Source organism: Dendrobates tinctorius, unplaced genomic scaffold (assembly GCF_039654945.1).
Source record: "Dendrobates tinctorius isolate UK_male_01 unplaced genomic scaffold, ASM3965494v1 ptg000105l, whole genome shotgun sequence".
Classification (NCBI taxonomy): domain Eukaryota; kingdom Metazoa; phylum Chordata; class Amphibia; order Anura; family Dendrobatidae; genus Dendrobates; species Dendrobates tinctorius.
The window spans coordinates 1,601,851-1,627,107 of record NW_027361773.1 but is presented as its reverse complement, the minus strand read 5'-3'; the positions used below and the strand labels follow the sequence as shown (position 1 = coordinate 1,627,107).

At 38.7% G+C, this 25,257-nt stretch overlaps 1 protein-coding gene across 28 annotated transcripts in view; it reads left to right on the top strand.

Moving 5' to 3' along the window:
* Window positions 1-25,257, top strand: part of CELF2 (CUGBP Elav-like family member 2) — a 654,777-nt gene that overhangs the window by 611,750 nt on the left and 17,770 nt on the right. For 18 of the 28 annotated variants that reach the window (XM_073589008.1, XM_073589004.1, XM_073588996.1 and 15 more), the window contains one exon: window positions 23,803-23,934. In XM_073589008.1, the coding sequence (XP_073445109.1) occupies window positions 23,803-23,934 (132 nt within the window). The remainder of the gene's footprint in view (window positions 1-23,802; window positions 23,935-25,257) is intronic. The other 10 variants (XM_073589015.1, XM_073589012.1, XM_073589020.1 and 7 more) reach the window with 1 other exon arrangement.

The following is a 25,257-nucleotide window of genomic DNA, read 5'->3' as shown; positions in this document are numbered from 1 at the left end:
CGGGCGTTATAAACTTCTGTGAAGCACGGGGGGGTTCAAAGTGCTCACCACACATCTAGATAAGTTCCTTGGGGGGTCTAGTTTCCAAAATGGTGTCATTTGTTCGGGGTTTTCACTGTTTTGGTACATCAGGGGCTTTCCAAATGCGACATGGTGTCCGATCTCAATTCCAGCCAAAAACGTCAAATTGTGCTGCTTCCCTTCCGAGCTCTGCCATGCGCCCAAATAGTGGTTTACCCCCACATGTGGGGTATCAGCATACTCAGGACAAATTGCACAATAACTTTAGGGTCCTGATACCCTTGGAAAAATATGACTTGAGGGTGAAAAGATCATTTTTGTGGAAAAAATATGATTTTTTAATTGTACAGCTTTACGTTATAAACTTCTGCGAAGCCCTTGGGGGTTCAAAGTTCTCACCACACATCTAGATAAGTTCCTTGGGGGGTCTAGTTTCCAAAATGGTGTCATTTGTGGGGGGTTTCCACTGTTTTGGTACATCAGGGGTTTTCCAATCGCAACATGGTGTCCGATCTCAATTCCAGCCAAAAAAAGTCAAATGGCGCTGCTTCCCTTCTGAGCTCTGCCATGCGCCCAAATAGTCGTTTACACCCACATATGGGGTATCAGCGTACTCAGGACAAATTGCACAATAACTTTTAGAGTCCTGTTACCCTTGGAAAAATAAAAATTGGGGGTGAAAAGATCATTTTTGTGGAGAAAATATGATTTTTTAATTGTACTGCTGTACGTTATAAACTTCTGTAAAGCCCTTATGGGTTCAAAGTTCTCACCACATATCTAGACAAGTTCCTTTGGGGGGGTCTAGTTTCCAAAATGGGGTCACTTGTGGAGGGTTTCCACTGTTTAGGTACATCAGGGGCTCTCCAAACGTGACATGGCGTCCGATCTGAATTCTGGCCAATTTTGCATTGAAAAAGTAAAACGGCACTCCTTCCCTTCTGAGCTCTGCCATGCGCCGAAACAGTGGTCCCCCCCCCACATATCAGGTATCAGCCTACTCAGGACGGTTGACACATTTTCTGAAGGCTGCTGAAACCTCCCTAAAATTTCACTTCATGAATATTTCTTTTGCATGAGTCAGGCATGCTGTTGTGTCTAATCATACATTCAGGGGGCAATAAACAGGTATAATGGGGAAGTTGAAAACTCATGGAGGGGCATTGGCTAGAAAGTGGGTCTATCTGTTTCTGTCAGTGTACATATAGTGTTGGGATAATTGAGGAAACAGGATAGGAGTGTCCAATGAAAAGGGCTGTGAGACTCATGATACATTTAAGCCATGCTTAGATCTGAATTGGATTTCTGGTTATCAGAATACATATAAAATTAGGAATTAATTAGCTAGTTACTTCTTTAGCACATATGTGTATATTCACCTTCTGTGAACTTATAAAGAAAAGCTAGGGCATGAAAAGTCAAAATTTCTAAAGTAGACTGTGTCTGACAGCCATTAGTCAGGTTTTATCTTAGTGGCAACACATTTTTTTGCATTACCAGATTTTTACCACTGTTTCGAGAGATAAAGAAAATGTATGTCCTGCTTTTACTGTGCATTATCACTGCCTTCAAAACTGTTTACAAGACTTTATCAATGTAACATATCTGCCTTGTACATGATGCTTACCCATATCTTACTGCTTCTGACTCATCCGATAGCAGTAAAACCTAAAAAATCAGTAAATGTTGTAACTGAATTGATGACAACTATGCCCTGATTATTTTTCTTTTTTTTCATTCAACGATGTACCTCCTAGTAGCATTCCCTTAAGTGATCCTTGGTAACTTTGTGCAGTAACTTAAAAGGTGAGATTCCCTTTGTTGAAAAGAACACCTAGGGCAATAAGCTGTTTCCTTTGTTTCCTGGCCTGAAAAATTAGAGTAGAATATTTTCTAAATTGCCTTTGGATAAGTAAATGTCCCCTTTAATTATAGCAGACATGTAAGGACAAATGCAGACATTTACAGTATTGAGAATGAAATACAAACATTTGGTACTGAAGCTAAGATAAAATAGAGAGAGGCTTTCTTTTATTTATTTATTTATTTTTTTATAATCCGTGGATTACGTCTTGCTTCTGAGTATATGCCGATGTGTTGTGACATGGTACATGTAGTATAGGGAAACCTCACCCTACCTTGCTATAACTAAACATGTGCCACTTATGGGATTGCTCTTCTGTTTCTTTTCTGTAAAATGTCCTTGCTTACCTGTGATTGCCATTTTGTTTGATTTCCATATTACATTACCTTGGTGTCACTTGGAGTCATGGATATACAGGCATTGGAAGTATTGGAATCACAGTCATGTATATATAATACATGATTAGATTTGTATATTTAATCAATAAGAGAAAAAAATTGCCAGCTCACCATATGTAGAATATACAGGTGCTTCTCACAGAATTAGAATATCATCAAAGAGTCAACTTATTTCAGTTCTTCAATACAAAAAGTGAAACTCATCTATTATATAGAGTTATTACAAATAGAGAGATCTATTTCAAATGTTTATTTCTGTTAATGTTGATGATTATGGCTTACAGCCAATGAAAACCCAAAAGTCATTGTCTCAGTAAATTAGAATAATTAACAAAAAACACCTTCAAAGGCTTCCTAAGCGTTTCAAAAGGTCCCTTAGTCTGTTTCAGTAAGCTCCCCAATCATGGGGAAGACTGCTGACTATTTTTTTTTTTTAATGATTTTTACACTTTTTTTTTTTTTAACTTTATCATAATGTCCCATGGGGGATATCACTGTCCTGTGACAGATCGCTGATCTGTCACATCACAGATCGCTGTGACAGATCAGCAATCTGTCACAGGCACTGCTGCAGGCTTCCTCATGCCTGCGCTCTGCGGGCAGTGAGGAAGCCAGCTCCCTGCAGGCCCCCGAAGGTCCCCGTCGCCATATTGGATCTGGGGACCTGCAGGGAAGGTAACCCCCACAGCGGCGCTGCACATCGCGCTGCTGTGGGGGTCGCAGGGAAGCACGGAGGGAGCCCCCTCCCTGCCGATGCTTCCTTTAATCCCCGGTACACCGCGATCATGTTTGATCGTGGTGTGCCAGGGGTTAAGGTGTCTGGGGCGGTCCGTGACCGCCCCTGACACATTGTGCTGGGTGTCAGCTGTAATAATCAGCTGACACCTGGCCGCAATCAGCGGCGCTCACCACGTGAGCGCCGCTGATCGCATTAGATGTACTATTCCATCCTTGGGACTTAGGTCCCAGGTCACATGGAGGGAATAGTACGTCCAATGTAGGAAAGGAGTTAATGGAATGTTGAGCGGAAGGAAAAAGTGTGGTAGAAAAAGGTGCACAAGCAACCGGGATAACTGCAGCCTTGGAAGAATTGTTAAGAAAAGGCCATTCAAAAATTTTGGGGAGATTCATAAGGCATAGACTGCTACTGGAGTCATTACTTCAAGAGCCACCACGCACAGAAGTATCCAGGACATGGGCTACAAGTGTCGCATTCCTTGTGTCAAGCCACTCATGACCAATAGACAACAGAAGTGTCTTACCTGGGCCAAGGAGAAAAAGAACTGGACTGTTGCTCAGTGGTCCAATGTGTTATTTTCAGATGAAAGTAAATTTTGCATTTAATTTCAAAATCAAGGTCCCAGAGTCTGGAGTAAGAGTGGAGAGGCACACAATTCAAGCTGCTTGAGGTCTAGTGTGAAGTTTCCACAATCAATGATGGTTTGGGGAGCCATGTCATCTGTTAGTGTAAGTCCACTGTGTTTTATGAAGACCAAAGTCAGTACAGCCGTCTACCCGGAAATTTTAGAGCACTTCATGCTTCCCTCTGCCGGCAAGCTTTTTGGAGATGGAAATTTCATTCTCCAGCAGGAATTGGCACCTGTCCACACTGCCAAAAGTACCAATACCTGTTTTAAAAACAACAGCATCACAGTGCTTGATTGGCCAGCAAACTTGCCTGACCTTATCCACATAGAGAATCTATGGGGTATTGTCTAGAGGAAGATGAGAAACAACAGACCCAGCAATGCAGATGAGCTGAAGGCTGCTATCAAAACAACCTGGGCTTCCATAACACCTCAGCAGTGCCACAGGCTGATCGCCTCCATGCCACGCGGCATTGATGCAGTAATTGATGCCAAAGGAGTCTCGACCAAGTATTAAGTGCATTAACTGAACATACATTTCAGTAGACCAATATTTTGGATTTTAAAATAGTTCTTCAAGCTGGTGTTATAAAGTATGCTAATTTACTGAGATAATGACTTTTGGGTTTTCATTGACTGTCCTAAGCCATAATCATCAACATTAACAGAAATAAACACTTGAAATACATCACTATGTTTGTAATGTCTCTATATAATATATGAGTTTTAGTTTTTGTATTGAAGAACTGAAATAAATTAACTTTTTGATGATATTCTAATTTTGTGAGAAGCAACTCCAGTACATCTGAAACCACGATCTGACCAAACGTGTTGATAAATGCAAAATAAGGAAAAAGTGGATTTTCCAGCTCTTGAATTAAAAAAAATCCACTTTATTAAGTCATTGTTAAATTGGTTCCAAGAATGTAGAACAGAAAAAAGAAAAGGGATGAATTTCAAATGCTATCCGGCGTTCTTTGTCCAAGCTTAGACAAAGAACGCTAGATAGTGTTGAAAATGCATCGCTTTTCTATTTTCTGTTATATATTCTTGGAGCCAATTTTAAAATGACCTAAATGACCTAATATAGAATATAGTGGATTTTGTTTTATCCAGAAGCCAGAACATCCCCTTTTTCCTATTTATTTTAGATGTAATCAGTATCTATTTTTATGCATATATATGATTTTGGCTCTACAATTCTAGACATCAGTTTGTATTTGTAAATCCTTATGACAGCTTAATAAGCAGAAAGTGCTACATTTATCTGAACTTCGCTAGCATGCGTCCTTTTTTTACACACTGCTTCACCTCTAATGACCAAATTAGATCAGTAGGATTTCAGACTTTATGACAACGTCCCAGCAAAATACAGGGTCACCGCCTGGTAAATTGCTTGAGATCTGTGCAATGAGTCACACAGATGACAGGTTCACTCTGTATTGAACTTGCCTATTGCCAAGTGTCCAGCACAGTGACCTGTGTGTCGCTCCACTGGGATATCTTCAATAAGTTGTTTCAATATAGACCTTGTTATTATTGCCATAGAGAATTCTTGACAGACGGAATTGCACCATATTTATCAATTGGTGCCGTGCAATTATGTTTCTAAGCTTTTTTTTTATTTCATATCTAACAAGCCAGCTTCCTTCCATCAGTATATCCATTAAAATGAGCATGTATTTGGAATGCAGTGTCCGAGCACTAGCTTTTCTGGGCATAGGGTGTGGTAGCCCTGTCTGAAAAATGTAAAGATCATATTGAATTCCTAGCTGCCTTTTTTTGAATGAAAGACAGTAGCCATTAGATTGCTACAACCCTAGTGACAATTATTTTAGAGATCAAATTTATTGATGATTTGGCCCTGGGAAGTTATAAAAATAGAGTAAGTGCAAGGCTAACTCACATTAGTACAATGCAATTTCCCATGAAGAGAAATGTATTTACTATACATGTCAGTAAACAACATGTATAAGCATTTCACTGCTAAGCGGTGTCACATGTGAAATGGCTCTGGACAGTTTAATGATATAGAAATGCGAACACGCAACAGTTTTATGGCAGAGAACGGAAAAGAAACATGAGCAATTGCCAAGGCCAGGATAGTATTTACGATTGATGTTGTCTAGCTATTTTTAACTTCATTTATGTATTTTTCTAGAACTCCTTTATTTTTCAAATTAAAGTCTAATTGCCTTTAATAAAAAAAGCTCAAAGTACAATGGGAAGCCCATGGGGCCACTTGTTAATGTTTGTACGATAATTTTAAAGTAGTACTAATGTTCCTCAGCCCAAACAGTTTAGTCCTAAGCTGAGTCCAGCCAGAAGATTTCCAGGACCCTGGTCTAGCTGCCACATTGGTGTAATATTGGCGTGAGGCCACCGGCTCAAAAAGACTATCTTGGGCATACTTGGCACAAGCCACTCCATCTGGCAGATTCCAGAGGAGCCCCAATGTCCTTTAACCCCTCTTCGTGGATCTGGTTTTACAACAGGACCCAGTGGATAGCTACCACGGAAGAACCTTTCGTCCGGAAGTGCGAACCAGAGGTAAGAATGGGTCGCCAAGCAGAGTCAAAGCCAAGAGATCATGTAAGGAACAGAATAAAAAAACAAGCGGGTAGTCAAATATCAAGCCGAGGTCAAAGAATGGAATCAGGACAAAACATCGATGCACAACACAGAGCTTTGAAACAGGGTAGCTGAACTATTGATTGGCAGTGGGAGCTGGTTCTCAGGGGTTTATATAGAACAACCCTAGTGCTGACAGCAGACAGAAACCAACTCGACAAGATTAGCCCCTTAGCTTCCTGACTGGCCAGAACCACAAGTCACTGGACTAAAATAGGATTGATTCTGTCAATCATCATCCACAACTGTGTAGCGCCATCTAGCGGTCGAAGCAGAGACCGGCACAGATGTTACAATAGGTAGTCCATGGCTGTTGAAGCACAACCCTGTGGAACTTCTACTCCCTGCGGCATCTCCGGTGCCTCTTCTGATTGGTAGACTCTGGAGCTTCATCAAGCAACGCATGTATGATGTTACAGGGGCCTTCTAATTAGATGTGATGCCAGGGATACCACAGGTAGTAGAAGGTTTGCAGTGCTTTGGTTCGATGGCCACAAACTACCAACATGGCAGGTAGGCCAAGGTCCTGCAATTGATTTTGCTCAACACTAGTCCTAAGCTAAGACACAACCCTACCTGAGATTGATATGTGCCATGGTCTGTAGCACTGGCAAGTCTTTCTATAGCACTGGCAAATCTTTCTATATGGCACATTCCACACTGATACTGCAATACATCTTAGCCTTTCCCCAAACCCAACTTACTTAAGTACTATATGAGCTAATATTTTATTTTTTGCTGCTAGGTAGAAACAGAGTTATGAATTGAGGTTCATACACTGCATTTGTGAACTATTACTGCCCATTTGAAATGTACATGAAAGCACTTATAAATTTTCTCATGAGAAATGCACATCCATATAGAACATTTAAATATGGGAGAATGTACTTTATGAGGTATTTAAAATTTTAAAGAAGAGTGATCATTTTATTCAGATGGCTTCATGTTCCCGTCCTTCTGCTTTTCTCCCATTAAGTCCATAAATTATTCAGCTTAATGAACGTATCTACATCTGCAAAATGTTTTGGATCATTGCAGCCCTGTATAATTGGTCTTAAAATCATCATTGCTGTAACTATCCTTATTGTAAGTATTTGGTGTCTCTTCAGCACTGTTCCTATGAATTTAAATGTTGTTAAAATCATGACTTTGATAAAGGAAAAGTTCATGGCTCCGGTGACACTGATCAGTATATTCAAGTCATGTAAAGATGCTTAAGATATGCTGCAATTCCTTTGTGGACAGAACGACTTAATATTTTACTTACTAGTTGTGAGTACATAATTCAGGGATGGGTGTATGGCTGCTTCCAGCCAAAGTGACTTTACAGAACATGTATATGAACCACTATGTGGCTAATATCAAAAGGAGAGAAAAAATAGAAATTAGGAAATAAGCCTCACTGTGTGATGTATAGATGGTTGATTCGTAATAGTGCAGCCAGGATCCAAGTCCGTTGACCATCGGATACATTTAGAATAAAGGAGAGAAAAAAGGATCCATAGGCTGGATATAAATAAAATTCACTTTTTATTTTATTCCATTAAAAAGAAAAAAGTGTTGTCCAGACAGATTAAAAGGAATCCAGCATTCTAGAATCTTGGATTCCTTCTAATCTGTCTGGACATTACTTTTTTCCTTTTTAATGGAATAAAATAAAAAGTGAATTTTATTTATATCCAGCCTATGGATCCTTTTTTTCTCCTTTTTTCTATGTGGCTAATAATCTCTCTTCTAGAAAACAGATAGATAGCAATAGTGACCCATCACCAACTGGGAAAGTCTGCCCATTCATCCGGGCACCCTAGAGAGTCCATCTCCAACTGAGAAAGCCCATGTGTTTATTTTGAGACCCAAGAGAGCCCACCTCTAAATGAAACGAAAAAACACCTCTGTTTATCTGGAGACCCTAAAGAACCAATTTCTATCTGAGAAAGCCCATCTGTTCATCTGTTGATCAATGATTGTCAGGTCCATCAGCTTTATGCACAAATTACTAAAACTAATGTTGCTACACTTTATTGAAACGTCAATTTTTACTATGAAAAGGTGCTAGTATATGTACTAGACATTATGTTATGCTACTGCGACATATCAGTAATGATTTATTATGTTGGATGATATTTTGAAAGTTCTTGAAATTTTGAGTGTTCTGAGTCATGGCCTTAAGCAGCATTGTTGACTGATTATACTTATTATCCACTTATACATGGAAATAAGGTCCACTAATCATTAACTCCTTAAAATGCAAATTGCCTCTTCAGAAAGAAAGAGGACTTTTACTCTACAGCGCCACCTATTGGTAGTAGCGATCCTACAAGTCACAATCAACCCTTTAACGAGTCTTGTAGTATGACTTAGGATACAAGCCAAATCAGAATCTCAATTTGCAGACACGGTGTTTCGAGCTGTTGGCTCTCGTCAGTGCAAAGTATGAGATCTGATTTGGCAAGGTGAGAGGCTCTGGACTAGGGTCTAAGAAGTAAGGTTTCTCCTTGCAGAGAGTGACATGCCAGCTGTGGCTTGTCAAGGTAAGGAGACTTATTCGCCGTGCAATGCTCCTCTGGGAAAATAATATGCAAATTGCCTCTTCAGAAAGAAAGAGGACTTTTACTCTAAAGCGCCACCTATTGGTAGTAGCGATCCTACAAGTCACAATCAACCCTTTAACGAGTCTTGTAGTATGACTTAGGATACAAGCCAAATCAGAATCTCAATTTGCAGACACGGTGTTTCGAGCTGTTGGCTCTCGTCAGTGCAAAGTATGAGATCTGATTTGGCAAGGTGAGAGGCTCTGGACTAGGGTCTAAGAAGTAAGGTTTCTCCTTGCGGAGAGTGACATGCCAGCTGTGGCTTGTCAAGGTAAGGAGACTTATTCGCCGTGCAATGCTCCTCTGGGAAAATAATATGCAAATTGCCTCTTCAGAAAGAAAGAGGACTTTTACTCTACAGTGCCACCTATTGGTAGTAGCGATCCTACAAGTCACAATCAACCCTTTAACGAGTCTTGTAGTATGACTTAGGATACAAGCCAAATCAGAATCTCAATTTGCAGACACGGTGTTTCGAGCTGTTGGCTCTCGTCAGTGCAAAGTATGAGATCTGATTTGGCAAGGTGAGAGGCTCTGGACTAGGGTCTAAGAAGTAAGGTTTCTCCTTACTTATTTTCCTTATTTTCCCAGAGGAGCATTGCACGGCGAATAAGTCTCCTTACCTTGACAAGCCACAGCTGGCATGTCACTCTCCGCAAGGAGAAACCTTACTTCTTAGACCCTAGTCCAGAGCCTCTCACCTTGCCAAATCAGATCTCATACTTTGCACTGACGAGAGCCAACAGCTCGAAACACCGTGTCTGCAAATTGAGATTCTGATTTGGCTTGTATCCTAAGTCATACTACAAGACTCGTTAAAGGGTTGATTGTGACTTGTAGGATCGCTACTACCAATAGGTGGGGCTGTAGAGTAAAAGTCCTCTTTCTTTCTGAAGAGGCAATTTGCATATTATTTTCCCAGAGGAGCATTGCACAGCGAATAAGTCTCCTTACCTTGACAAGCCACAGCTGGCATGTCACTCTCCGCAAGGAGAAACCTTACTTCTTAGACCCTAACTCCTTAAAAGGAATCTATCAGTAGGATTTCACACAAAAAAACTATTTATATGTGCATATAGCTCTTTCAAAGACAAATCCAGCAATACCTTTACATATCCATTTTTTATTAAATAGAACTAGAACAACCTGCTCATTCTAGGCTTAGGAGTTAAGAGGGCGGTTCTTATCATTGATTGACATGCAGAGAAGACTGTCAGTCATTGATTAGGACTGTCCACTTGACTGCTCAGTACACTCTTAGAATAATATCTCGAAAAAATGTATCCATCATAGAATTGTACATCACCCATCGCTGCTAGAAGATTAGTATAACTGCTGACAAACAAGATAAAAGTAAAGGTTGTAAGTGAAGTGCTGATTATTGTTCATGTGTACAGGCTAATCTTGGAAGAAGTACAGAGGAATTTATGTAACATCTTTCAGTGAGTGTTGTGTGATTTGTAAGAGATCTTTATTTCCTATTTTCTGCTGGTCACATTTATTTCCTCATAAAAATGTATCCCAGACATTATAAAAAGCTTCTTCTTTCTCTCTTAAATCATAATCCACCCTTCCTTCCTCTCTCACCAAAGAAAACAAATTCTTAAAGAGCAGATTCAAATTAGGAGGTGTGGTTTGTAAGAATAATTAGTCCTCATGGGACAGGGAGCACTTGGCATTTCTAATGCCCTGGGGTTGTGATTATCTAACAATGATGATACCTCAGTCATCACTTAATTATTTCTCTCTATTTCCATGTGCATTCATATCGTACATTGGTTTAAAAATGGATGTTGTAGCGCTTTCAATGCAGTAAATCACAGTTATTTCATTGTCTTATGTCTGGGAATAGGAGAGGAAACAACTAGCAAGTGTGTTGCATATGGTGAAACAGTTATTGTTTTGTGAAATAATATAACACACTACATGTTCTTCCAAATTAAAGGCTACTTTGGAAACCTCTGGTTTTATCACAGCAGTTCACGTCTAAAAGGATACATTCTTAAAGGGAACATTCATTGTAAATGACAGCTTCTTAAAGCAGATCTGTCACCAGATATCACAACACAAACGGTATACATTTTTAAATATATCTCCTAGATCTGATGAGACTGGTATTCTTACACTGAAAATGAAAGTCAGTATGACTGTATAATCCCAGTATTAAGATTATACTGGGCATTCAATACAGCTATCGAAAAATCTATCTGATGAGTTTGAGTATGTTCAGTCTCATAGCATCATAGAATGGTATAGTTGGAAGGGACCTCTTCTCCTAGGTCATCTGATCCAACCCCCTGCTCAATGGGATTCACCAAATCATCCCAGAAAAATGTTCAACCTCTGTTTAAAGACTTCTTTCGAAGAACTCACCACCTCTCGTGGTAGACTTTTTCACTCATTGATCACCCTCACTGTCAAAAAGCTTTTTCTAATATCGTACCTGTATCTCTTCCCATTCAGTTTCATCCCATTGCTTCTTGTCTGCCCTTGTGCAAAATGAGAATAAAGCTGATCACTCTACAGTGTGACAGCACTTGAGATATTTAAGACAGCTATTAAGTCTCCTATCAGTCTTCTTTTTTACAAGCTAAGCATTTCCAGATCCTCTAACCATTCCTCATAGGACATTGTTTACAGACCGGTCACCAATCTGAAAACTTTTCTTATGAACTTGCTCCAGTTTGTTCATTTTTTTTTTTTAATGTGATGCCCAGAACTGCACTCAGTGTTCCAGATGAGGCCTGACCAAGGAGGCATAATTATTTCACATGATCGAGACTCTATGCTTCTGTTAATACATCCCAAAATTCTGTTTGCCTTTTTTGCTGCTACATCACACTGTTGACTCATGTACAGTCTGTGATCTATTCGTATACTCAAGTCTTTTTCACATGTGCTGTTGCTTAGCCCTATTTCTCCCATTATGTATATGCTTTTATCATTTTACTTGCCCAGATGTAGTACTTTGCATTTCTCACTGTTAAAATACATTTTATTTGCAGCCCACAGTTCCAGTTTGTTTAGATCTTTTTGAATCCTCTCTCTCTTCTCTAGTATTATCTATCCCTCCTAGCTTTGTGTCATCACCATATTTAATCAGTTTACACTCAATTCTTTCATCTATGTCACTGACAAAAGATGTTCGACAACACAGGGCCCAAGACAGAGCCCTGGGTACCCCACTTGAAACATTCTTCCAACTGGATGTGCAGCCATTTATTACCACTCTTTGGGTCCAATCACTAAGCCAGTTATTAATCCACCTGACAGTTGCCTTGTCCATTCCATAGATGGTCATTTTTTTTTCAGTAAGGATGGTGTGAGATACTTGTCAATTGCTTTGCTGAAGTTAATATATACTATATCTACAGCATTTCCCTGATCCACCCAGTCAGTGATTCTGTCATAGAAGAAAATTAGATTAGTCTGACAAGACTTATTAGTTACAAACCCATGCTGACTCTGGTAAATTACTGGATTCCTATCCAAGTACTTGCATACATAATGTTTAATAATTTGTTCAAAAATCTTTACTAATATAGAAGTCAGTCTCCACCCACCCTGACTGACAGCTGCAGCTGGTACTAAACAGTGAGATCTCAGCAGTAGGAGGGACAATGGGGAGCTGTCAGTCAGGGTAGGTGGGCAGAGATTGAGTTTAACTGTCATAAAGGATTATACTGTCAATCCGACATGATTTATTTCAAATACAGCATTATTGTCAGGTCTAGGAGGTATATTTATAAATGTCTGCAGTCTGTATTGTGAAATCTGATGAGAAACAGGAGAACACCAATGTGGCTAAATAAGGATGTAAAAAGGGCAATAAATAACAAGAACAAGGCATTTAAGAAACTAAAACAAGAAGGCAATGAAGAAGCATTAAAAAGTTATAGAGAAAAAAATAAAATGTGTAAAAAGCAAATACATTTAGCAAAAGTGGAAACTGAGAGACTAATTGCTAAGGAAAGTAAAACAAACCCCAAACTATTCTTTAATTATATAAACAGTAAAATGATTAAAATTGATGGTGTCGGCCCTTTAAAGAACAATGAGGGTGAAATCATAGAGAGCGATGTGGGAAAAGCAAACGTTTTAAATACTTTTTCCTCAACAGTGTTCACACAGGAAAAGAATTTGCCAGGGGAAATGCAGAGTGATAATGTAAACTCCCCATTAAGTATTACCTGCCTAACCCAGGAAGAAGTGCAGAACCGCCTTAGTAAGATTAAAATTGACAAATCACCAGGCCCTGATGGCATTTACCCTCAGGTATTAAGGGAGTTATGTAATGTGGTAGACAGGCCTCTATTCCTTATATTTAAAGACTCTATAGAAACAGGGTCTGTTCCTTTTGATTGGCGGCAAGCAAATGTGGTAGCAATATTCAAAAAGGGGTGTAAAAGGGAACCTGGAAACTATAGGCCGGTAAGCTTAACATCTGTTGTGGGTAAAATTTTTGAAGGGTTTCTAAGGGATACCATTAAGGAATATCTCAATGTTAATAAATGTTTAACTCCATATCAACATGGATTTATGAAGGATCGCTCCTGTCAAACTAACCTGATCAGCTTCTATGAGGATGTAAGCTCTCAAATGGACCAAGGAGAATCATTGGATGTCATTTATCTCGACTTCTCTATAGCATTTGACACTGTCCCACATAAAAGATTGATAAGTAAGATGAGAAAACCTGGGCTAGGGGAAAATGTGTGTAGATGGATAGGTAGCTGGCTTAGTGATAGAAAACAAAGAGTGGTTATTAATGGGGCATACTCAGATTGGGCAAGGATTACTAGTGGGGTACCACAGGGTTCTGTATTGGGCCCCCTACTGTTTAATATGTTTATTAATGATCTAGTGGATGGCTTACACAGTAAAATATCAGTATTTGCAGATGATACAAAACTATGTAAGGTAGTTAACACAAAGGAGGACAGTTTGCAACTACAGACAGATTTGAGTAAATTGGAGAATTGGGCTGAAAAATGGCAAATGAGGTTTAACACAGATAAGTGTAAGGTTATGCACATGGGAAGGAGAAACAGATGCTACAATTACTTACTAAAAGGGAAACTGCTGGGGAAATCAGACATGGAAAAAGACTTCGGCATCTTAGTCAATACGAAGCTAAATTGGAGTGCCCAGTGTCAGGCAGCTGCCACCAAAGCAAATAGGGTCATGGGATGCATTAGAAGACGTCTGGGGACACGAGGTGAAAACATAATTCTCCCTCTGTACAAATCACTCGTCAGACCACACTTGGAGTATTGTGTGCAATTTTGGACGCCGGTGCTCAAGAAAGACATTACTGAACTTGAAAGGGTTCAAAGGTGGGCTACTAAAATGATAAATGGAGTTGGTTCACTACAATACCCAGAAAGGTTATCAAAATTAGGTCTATTTACTCTAGAAAAGAGAAGACTTAGGGGAGACCTAATATATATGTACTAGTATATCAGAGGGCAATACAGAGATCTCTCCAATGAACTGTTTGTACCAAGGACTGTGACAAGAACAAGGGGGCATTCTCTTTGTTTGGAGGAAAGACAATTTCTGCACCAGCATAGAAGAGGGTTCTTCACAGTAAGAGCAGTGAGGCTCTGGAATTCTCTTCCTGAGGAAGTGGTGATGGCCAACTCACTGAATGAATTTAAGAAAGGAATGGATGCTTTTCTTGTGAGTAACAGTATAGAAGGTTACGAATAACATAATATTATAGGTAGATGGTTGACCCAGCTTAGGGGAAGGAACTTTTTTCCCTATGGAGAAAATTGGCTGCTACTCTGTAGGTTTTTTCCTTCCCCAGGATCAACAATGCATAACAGCTGCACTAAAAATAGGCTGAACTAGATGGACATAAGGTCTTCCTTCAGCCTTCAAAACTATGTAACTATGTAAAATTTGCTTTAATATATAAAGTAATGAACAAATCAGATGAAATTTGAATTTGTCATATTGCTTGAATTTTGCCAGAAAATTTGACTCACATTAAAGTTATTCCTAACTACAGATCCCAGAGCATAATAAACATGGGGTCGGGGCAATAACTCATCATTCACCTGTACCTCTTCTGCCACAGACCCGCATTCAGTCCTTCTCTCAACTGGTCCTTTGCCCATTCACTTTGGCTGAGGCTTTTGGCATTTAGTAGGCTACAGACATAACGATTCACATCAGTCGAAGCCTAGTTAGTGTGTTGGTGCTGATCGCAATGCGACATCATGACGTACATTGCTCAAGGGGCTGACTTGACCTCTAACGAGGCACATCACCATGACATCATGATGTCCTGACACGCATCATTTCATTAAAGGCTTTTATGATGCTGGTGAATGAACATGACTGAAGAAAGAGGACATGTAAAGCATCGGTCAGCGGGCAGCTTTGGTGCAACCGATTAGTGGCCCATACAATCCATCATAGTGACAGACAGGCGGCTGCTATTTTGCTAAACTTGCAAGAAGCAGATCGCAAAAAAATGGATTCAGAAGAACCTGAATATTTTTGAAGAATTTCAGAGGCATACATTTGTCTCGAACAGCTGTATTAAGGCAAACCACAGGTTAATTTACAAAAAAAAAGTTCATAGCTGAACAAGAGAGCGTTTCTGCTCTGGAGTCTGCAAATATCAGTTAGGAACGTTCAATCAAAACTATATGCCTGGAAGTTATAAATAAAAGAATAAAGGGCTTAAAAATCTTATATTGAAATCACATATGAGTCTAATTTAGGACCATACTTGTCTCTTGATATGGAGTGATAAGTGATATATTAGAATATGTTTAAAATTTAAATATATTTCTCATGAATGGAATATTTCTAAAACTCATGCATAATATGCTCTTTTTTCTCGAAGCCTAGTTCTTTCATTTTATATGGCTCACTATTAATACCTATTAATACTATGTGCTTTTATAGCTGTCTCTACCTGAGCTTGCAGCATTTTGCTATATTGCTCTACTTGTGTCTAAATTTAGGAAAAGTGCATTAACCATGTACATATTTATCACCCACTGCTCTAAAAGTACATTAAGCAGAAGGAACAGTTAAAATATGAAGCAAAGCACATTTTATAACATTCACATCCACTCTTTCCACTTCACTTTGTTCTTTTCAATTTTTTTATACTTGAGTTATAAGATAATATTTTCCTCTTGGTATCTGAAAGAAAAGCCCTTGGGCAATGCTTTTAACAGCACTCATTCCCATTAACCTATTTTGTTCTAATGATACCTTTGCTAGCTCTCTCTTTCCAATTTCATCATGTTCTTTCCTTACATCCATGGCTTCCTTTTTTTACGTTTTGCCCTTGTTCTTCTCCCCTGCTAGTTCAAACATCTTTTTCCCAATTTTTTTTATTGGAACTGCGTTAATGTGTCAGATCTATTCCAAAGGTTGCAATTATGCCCTTTAGATTTTGGAGCGTGTTTATTGCTCCAATAGGTAAATACAGATTACACCACGTACATTTCCTCACTTAGCATCAACCTACAGTACAAATCTCTTGTTCAGTCTTCAGTTTAGTAAACGTGTGGGCAGAACACAAAAGGTAGATCCTGCTAGTGTGTTCCTTACTAGTTTGTTCCTTAAAATGCAGAATGCATTGACTATACGGCTATATAACATTGAATATAGTTAAGATTATTTGCCATCTTTCAGTATTATTTATGCACGTCTAAGGTACTGTTCCTCCTTAGTTTAGGGTTTCCCAGAAGTGAGCCTGTGTTTGCTCATTTCAGAATCTGTACAGCTCAAGAACAGTCTTACAGATAAGAATAGGGGATTTGGATTATGGCTCATGTTAGTCTTAGCAAAATGGAGAGCATCGGTACTATGGTAGCATGAGATGAGGGACGAGATGGAGGGCATTGCAGCACAGTGGCTTAGAGTCATAAGTTGTATTGCATAGCGGATGGGTAAGCGGCTGGCACAAGGTGGAAGCATTGGTGCGTGACAAAAATTTGATCCTGGTGGCTGAATTCGGAATAGGTTGTATAGGGCAGAATTTACAGAAGGGAGGACAGTTTATCAATGAGTTACATTAATCAAGATGAGAATATATTAGATCAACAATAACAGCGTTTGCTGTTTCAAGGGCAGAGTCTTAAGGTTTCTTTTTTTTGTTTTGTTCTTTATGAGTTGCAGGTGCAACATTGTACATGCTAAGGCGTGAATGGAAAGATTTGAATCAAGCATAATCCAAAAACATGAGGCATTTACAGTATGTAGGCCTGACCTGGTCATTAAATCTTTCAAATATTAAATTCCAGTATAATTGGAAATGTATGTTCCTTGGTTAAATACTAAATATTTAAAGCAAATAGCTATACACTTTGCTTACCTATTGTACGTTTTCAGAAATCTTAAAAAGCTCCCTCATAATAATAAAAAAGCTGTTACCTGGAACCATGTATCTTTGTTGTTACATGAGTGACCTGAATTGGTGGATATTACATTATTAATTAGGATTGTCATAAACCTGGTCAAAAATGTTCTTGCCGGTAAGTGTACAAACCGCAGTAATCTTTATGAAAGAAAACCTGTCAGCATCATTTTGTAGTTTAAATTAAAGACAGTTGTAATGGCACTGTGTCACAGATTAAATTAATACCTTGGGTGAGAAAATCCGCTTTGTGATTCTATTTTAATCACCATTTGTAGTTTTCTTCCAATCAGATTTTGGTGCACAGGGGCCGGACTGTGTAATGGATCGTCTCCTCCATGTCTGCGTCGCCGACCCCACTGCCTCCGGTCTGTGACTGACAGGTCACTGTTGAGATTTCAGAAGAGGCAGGACAATTCACAGATCAGTCAAAGCAGAGTGGTTGGGGAATCACAGACAGGGAGGAGAAGACCCAGTGCACAGTCCGGCCCCTGTGCACTGAAATCTAATTAGCATAAAACTTTAAATGGTGATTAAAGAACCAAAAAGTTTATTTCTTCAACAAAGGTATCAATGAATCAATGTAAGCCATGCCTTTACATTACATTACAAAATCATTGTGACAGGTCTATAATTAATCACCCGTCAAAAATAAAAATGCTGACAAAATACAATTTGGCAAGGTGACACAAGAAAAAGAATATATCTGTACAGCATGGTATCCTAACATAAAGATAAAATCACAAGTAGTCCACAATACTCTACCAAGAAGTAATGTTACAGCCTCCTGATCTGAATAAGAAAATGTAAATTGGGGCTTTGATATGCGCTAAAGTGAGCATGCAGTTCCAATAGAGCAACTGAACCCAATGTTGGGGACTAGCAATAGTGGCAGTAAAATACAAAAAAGGTAAAACAGGATAACTATTCTATTGCAAGGACACATGGCAGATAGTACCTCTCATTTGTCAGACAACTGTTAACAAACCCCCGAAGTACTCATAAATCTTATAGTCACTGGTTATCATCCAGCATTAGGTACTTGATTGGCTCCAATATAATTTTCAACAGTCAACATAGAACATAATGGGGCTGATACAGCAAAGTGTTTACACCAGAAGACTGGCGTGACACACTTTGTAAAGGCAATATGAAATTGCACAAAAATGTTGTGAATTTTGACATTTTCAAGACAATTCTATCCAGCTCTGCCAAAGTGAGCAGAGCATGGGCTTGACAATGCGTAATATTATTGCCTGGTCAAATTCATGACTAGACTTGGCTTACTTTTTGCCAGAAATATGATTTCAAGCAAGGTGCAGGGAGGCCACTTGTAGGGTGCATCTGTTTCATTAAGTGATGTGCGTGTCTTAATCCATTTCACCCCTTCCTTTAAGACTGATGTGTACATTGCCAGTCATAATAACCAGGGGCCTGAGTCTTTTTGTGGAAAGGCAGCTCTGGCATAGATGTAGCTTAATCCATAAAATACATTAATTAAATTTTGCAATAAATGAGGAGTATGGTGGTTCAGAGTTTGCGCTGCCCAAAGTTCAAAGATACGATCACACACCACAATCAATTATTGTTGTTTGGTCCTGATGAAGAGGTTTGAACAACTTGAAACTTTACAAAATAAACTGCATTCATGTTTCACCTTTGTTTGTGATCGTATCTTTGAACCTTGGGCAGCGCGGACTCTGAACCACCATATTCCTAATTTTTTCCTATGTATCTTATTGGTGGTTCTGCTGCAACCTTTACATGCTTCTATAGAAGTTGTGGCTGTCACAACCCCATCCGGTGAACGTACCTATAATATCTTATACCACTTGGTTATCAGATAAGACCCTGTTTGCGCTTTTTGTCTCTCCAGTTTTACCATTTGATTTATTAATTAAACTTTAACACACTCAAGGCAGGTCCCCTAAGTGTGTTTTTTGTTGATGTAACTAAAATTTAGTATATATTTTGTCACTATTTATGTGATTATGTCACTTATTTTATCTATCTATATAACATACGTTTCGCTTTGCTTTAAATGAGATACGCTTCTGTGGCATAAGATAAGCCTTTTCATTATGTAGATATAAGTCACTGTTTGCCAGGATTAATTTTGTTAGATCATTTTATATACATTTGCATTCAGACACATTTTTCTGATGATATATAATGCACGATAAATGACAATTTAACAACCACATTGTAATGTTCCTCTGCATGACAAAAACATTAGAAAAAAATAAATATTTTATTACTTGTATTCCACTATCATTATTAGCAGAGACGTTAGTAAAAATTGCCATGAATAAATATTGGAATCCTTAGTAGTCACACATGATAGGGGGCACAATCTGGGCCTTTTGTGGCATGCCTGAAATACGCTACTACGCCAAGCAATTCGTAGCAGGCGCATTTCAATAGTTATTTACGTGTTCACTAGTGTCTTGGGAGCTGCTGAAGAAATGCAATTTAAAAGTTCTGCCATTGTCCAATCGTAGTGTGTCAGTGGGACAAGACGCACAATAAATATCAAATAAAGACATGCAGAGATAAGCTGCTGGAGCATTGTCATTATATCTCGCATCCGCACAGCATTGAAAACTCTTTGACTGCACCGACATATGTAGGTTACTCTGTGGTAGACAACACCACATCGGTGCCAACCTAAGGGATAAAGTGTTTTCTTACAGAATGCCTCACAGCAGATTAGTTCTTTATTTTACATACTCTATATTTCATTTCTCTCATTCTTGTGGACTGATAATATTGATGTCCCTGCCATTCCATTCATTGTTACAAGTAACCGGGGTTTTCTTTATAGCATAAATGTTAAGCACTAGCAAAGCTGCTTCTTTTTTCTTTTCTGATTACTTTTTTTCAGGCTGGACATTTTCCATCTTTCTTGGCTTAGCATCAATAATATGAAACTCTGACCATTTTAATATATTTTTATTGATTTTTTTTAACATTTAACAATAAAACTGGCAAAACAGTAGTAGTACAGTGGAAAAAGCATGGGGAGAAGTCAACGGTACAATTTTAGATGAGGCCCTGCTACACAGTTTGCATTGGGGCCCAAAGGGCTTTAAATTCCACCACTGGGAGAAGTATAGAGGATAACTGTTCAATTCATTACATATAAATTAGGATTTAGAATTGTGGCACCTGATCTAATGTAGTGTTTATGAAGACATGGAGTTATGTTTCCCAACCATCAGTTCCTGATTTCCATATTGATTGGATAAGTTGAAAAAGACCAATGACATATTTCTGAAATGTAATGAAAAATACCAACACTCAATTCCAAACTGAATCTCAAACATTAAACTGAGATCTGTGGATTTGGCTTCTAGGTCCTCACACTGAAAAGTTCATGGTTACTGATAGTCACCCACAGTCTCCATTAGTTTGCTTTAGTTGACTTACAAAATTGTTCAATTGTTCAAGCAGCACTTTATGTTTTGTTAAAAAACCAAACTGAAAATGGACAGATCCGATTATCCTCAGTTGGTCTGTTTCGCTTCAGTTTGCAATGGATCTTTTTCCATATGAAATGCACTTGTGTGTTCCCAAAACCAAACAGAGAAATGGAACTCAAAATGCAGGTGTGAAAATAGCCTAAAAATGTGATTGGCTACTACAGAACAGTTAGAATAGATATCATTAGAATCCTGCAAAGCAAAATTCAGTTTTCAGCGCCAGATTCTTGAAATTATCATAGTGCCATGGTTCGGTTTCAGGATTTGTTCCGGTGACTTTTTGCTACTGGGCTACAGTCTTTTTTGTCTTTCTCCACATGCTGATGGTATTGGCTTTGGTTTCTTGGTTGGCTTCTCTCCAGGTGTTTTCCATTTTCCCTTTTGGCTCTGTATTATCACATTTTGAGATGGGTTTTATATGTTCACCTTTCACTTACCTCACTTGCTGGCTTTACTTCCATATAGATTGGTGTTTTGAGTTCCAGCTCCTCAGCTGGGGGTTTACTTTGTCAGGTAATCCTTCTCCACATTTGGGGATCTGGAAGGTTTCATTTATTCTTTTTGTTTTTTTGGTTCTCCTTATTTAACTCTGTCTATCCTTTGTGAATGTGTTTTATATTTCACTCTGGGTTCTCGTGTCTCCCTACGCGCTTTCTTCTACCTTTGTTGGATTTGTATTGTGGCCACCTTTCTGGCTCCTCAGGAGGTACAAGAAACCTCACAATGGCCTTTTAGAGAGCCAAGTCCGAAGAGGTGTATATATTTCTGGATCGGATCCTTTCTAGTCTACAGAGGGACCAGTTGGTTACAGGTGAAGCTTCTCTTTGGTAGTTCTTTGCCTCTCTGTTACCCCTGTGAGTGTGTAGGCATGATCATAGCTCAAAACTTGTTACATGTGATATCAGAAACTTATGGAAATAGTGTTGTGTATTTCAGCTTTCAGCAGACTCATTTACCATTCAGACATTGTCAGGGAATGTACTATTTTACTTGTGACACAGAACAACAATTTTCTTCATGACAACAACATAGAAGATTACATTGCTAGAACTAACTTAAAGAAACCCATCATCAAACAGTGTAGTATTAACAAACCAAACTCCAACAACACCATCTGCTGTCTACTCAACACAGTCCTCCATCGCAAGCCAGCAGCTATCATGTACTTCAACAAATACTACCACTACTAATAATAATATTACTTAATTTGAGGATATATGAAGGATCTTTACACATACCACAATTATTCAGAATTATTAACATGGTCATTTCCACCTTTATCCACAATGATAGATCAGAGCTTGTATTAAGCTTAATCTAAAAAAGTAAGATTGGAAATAGTTACAATTGATCTCTTGTCAAATAATTTTTGCATTTTATAAACCATAGACATTAGGTGACTGCAACCCAGACATGATTTCCTCTTACCCTCCATTAACAGGTTCTTTTCACCAATGGCGCCTCTTATTTCCAAAGAAAAATTTATTTATTCTCTTAACCCACTGATTTATATGAGATCCTTGGTGTTATCATCTCTCATGATCTTAAATGGGGGAAAAACGTGGATGCTGTTATAAGAAAAGCACAACAGAGGATGTTCTTCCTGCGTCAGCTGAAAAGATATGGTTTGTCTAAGAATCTGCTGATCTTATTCTTTAATGCTGTCATCAGATCTGTGATTTGTTCCTCTCTGATAGTCTGGTATGGGGGAGCCACTGCGCATGACAAACTCCGCTTACAAAGGACTTTCAGAACAGCAGAGAGAATTATAGGTTCCCCCCTGCCTAAAATCCAGGATCTTTATGATAAGAGTATTCGATCCCACGCATTGAAAATTTCATCCGATCCCTCTCACCCGGGACACTCCTCCTTCCAACTACTCCCTTCAGGACGTCGCTTCAGAGTCCCCAAATGCAGCACCAACCGCCATATGAACAGCTTCTATCCACTCTCTGTTCAACAATTAAATCGTCATGTGTAGACTATATACTGTATCTGTCTTGTTAGATGTTACTTATTGTATCTGTTGTTATATATTATGTTGCCTCTTTGCCACAAAGAATTCCTTGTATATATGTAATATGTACTTGGTGATAATAAATTTGATTTGATTGATTTTTGATTTGATTTGACAGCTACCCTATGTCTATGACATTAGCTTGATGACTGTGCCTTGATATCTCCCATTTGGGAAAATGCATTGAGGAGACTCTGACCTCAATGAAAATCCTATGTTAATGAATAGGTTTCGAATCAGCAATTTTCTGCTTCCAACACCAGCTTTCAAGAGAGTTGGCAATAAAACAAATTAAGTCATTTTTGTTAATAAAGAAAATATTTTTTTGTCATTTATGTGCTATGTTTTGCGGCATGTGTCTGATATCACAGTGTTAGCAATCCCATTCATGTCAGCTATCCTTTGTGCAAAAATTAAATTGTACTATTATAATGGAAACCAGGTTTTAAATATAAAAAGATATATTTTACATTTTATTCACAATTTCTAAAAAGCAGGTTTCACTCACCAAGATTTTGCTAGGAAGCAAGGGAAAAAAATCATCTTCCAGAGTAGATAGGGGTAGATCTATTAATGTCTTCCTTTTATGATGCTTGAAGGGCAAGACAATGATAAGAACTGGAAGATGAAACAAGTGCCTGGCTCTAGCTTCATATTCTCTGTGAACGGTACCTCTGGATTCATGTTGTCAGAAGGGAGCCTTGCTTTATTATGATATTACATTTTTCTGCTGTGCAAGCACCTCTCTTTCACAGATTCTCATTTCGGTTTGTTCAAATGTTTTGCGGTTTGATTTCATGTACAATATGTTTTGTACAATGAATCCTGGCCAGAATTACAGACACTTCTGGCAGTTCTCGGTTTAACACATTCCATTCTAGAATATCACATACAGTACCTTACTAAGTCTTAAATGGTTTAAACGTTTTGCAAAAATGAAACAATAATGCTAAACACAGTCCATCCAATACATTCATATTAAAAAGATAACCCTTATACTTTGCATTTTGGAATGTCTTTAAATGTTCTTTTTTTCTTCCAGTGGCTGGATCAACTGCGAACCCCTCAGCTGGAGCCGCCATGAATTCTTTAACCTCTCTAGGCACTCTACAGGGGCTGGCTGGGGCCACCGTGGGATTGAATAATATAAATGCACTAGCAGGTACCGTAAACAGTGAGTATTTAGTGCTGTGGTGGATGGCATTTTTCATTGAATTTCATGTGATTTTTGATGTTGTATTGTAAAATTTGCAGTGAATTAACATTATCACAATTTATACATATTTCTTAGTAAACTATAAGCTGAGTATGCAGCAATATCAAGGAACATTTTTCATACTTTTGCAATATAAGTATGTATTCTGAACCGGTTTGATTTGTACAGCTTATGTTATCTCTAAATTATAAGACTAAAGACTGCCGTACACATCGGATGGCTGTTGGCCAAACAATGCTTATGACTATCATTCAGCCAACTTTTCCATACACAGGAGCACTCACTCTCCATAGTGCTCCTGAGTTTACTTTGAAAATATCGCCGGCTGACTTGTCAACAACATGATCAAAATGGATCAAAATCGGACATGCCCAATCGACATCTCCCCTGGCAGTCAGCCTGCAAGCACCCCCATACATATTAGACTGTCAGCTGAACCCATCGATGCCCCCATCGCTGTTTCACGCAATGAGTATGGGGGTCTGAATACCTATTTGAATGAGAGCTAATCTGTACTTGCACAGACACTCACAGTGAAAATCATAAAGATATGTATTCTGATTAAAGAGAAACATCAATAAATATAGACCAATAATATGTATCTTATTACTTCAAGCGGTTGTTCTCAAGATCAAACCATAGGAGCGCCACTGCATTCCATCTTTCTACTTGTCTGTGGACAGTATGCTTCTGACGATTGACTGGTCAGGCTGGTGGCATGGTCGAGCTGCTGATCAAAACTCTGTCGTCCTCTCAAATACTGACAGCACAGGCAGCTTTGCATATGCAGCTTTGGAGGTGCTGAAGGGTTCTGAAGCTGGCTGGATGCAGCAATCTGGCAAGCTTCAAGCACTTACAATCCCTATACTCCCTGTCTAGGCATCCGGCCACCTCTGACAGACTGAAACAGTGGCCAGTAACCTAGACAATAAGCAGTATAACATAGAATAAAAATCCATCTTTTCTTGTGAACAGAGAGGATTTTTGAGAATAGATAAATTGCTTGCTTTTATAAGCACTTTGCAGTTTTACTGATTCATCAGGTTGAGGTAACCTCTTTACTGTATTTTAGCTACTTTAAATTTGTACACCTCATTTAGAAAAATCTCATTTTTGAAATTTGACTCCAAAAATGCAGTGGAATTCCAAGATTTTCCTATATAAGTGTGCACCAACTGTGGAACTGTTGAGTTGCAAACCTACAGCTTTACCCACCTTTCCATATTTAGTATTCTAGCATTTACATCTGAAATAGTATTTGGCTACTATCTAAAGCATTCT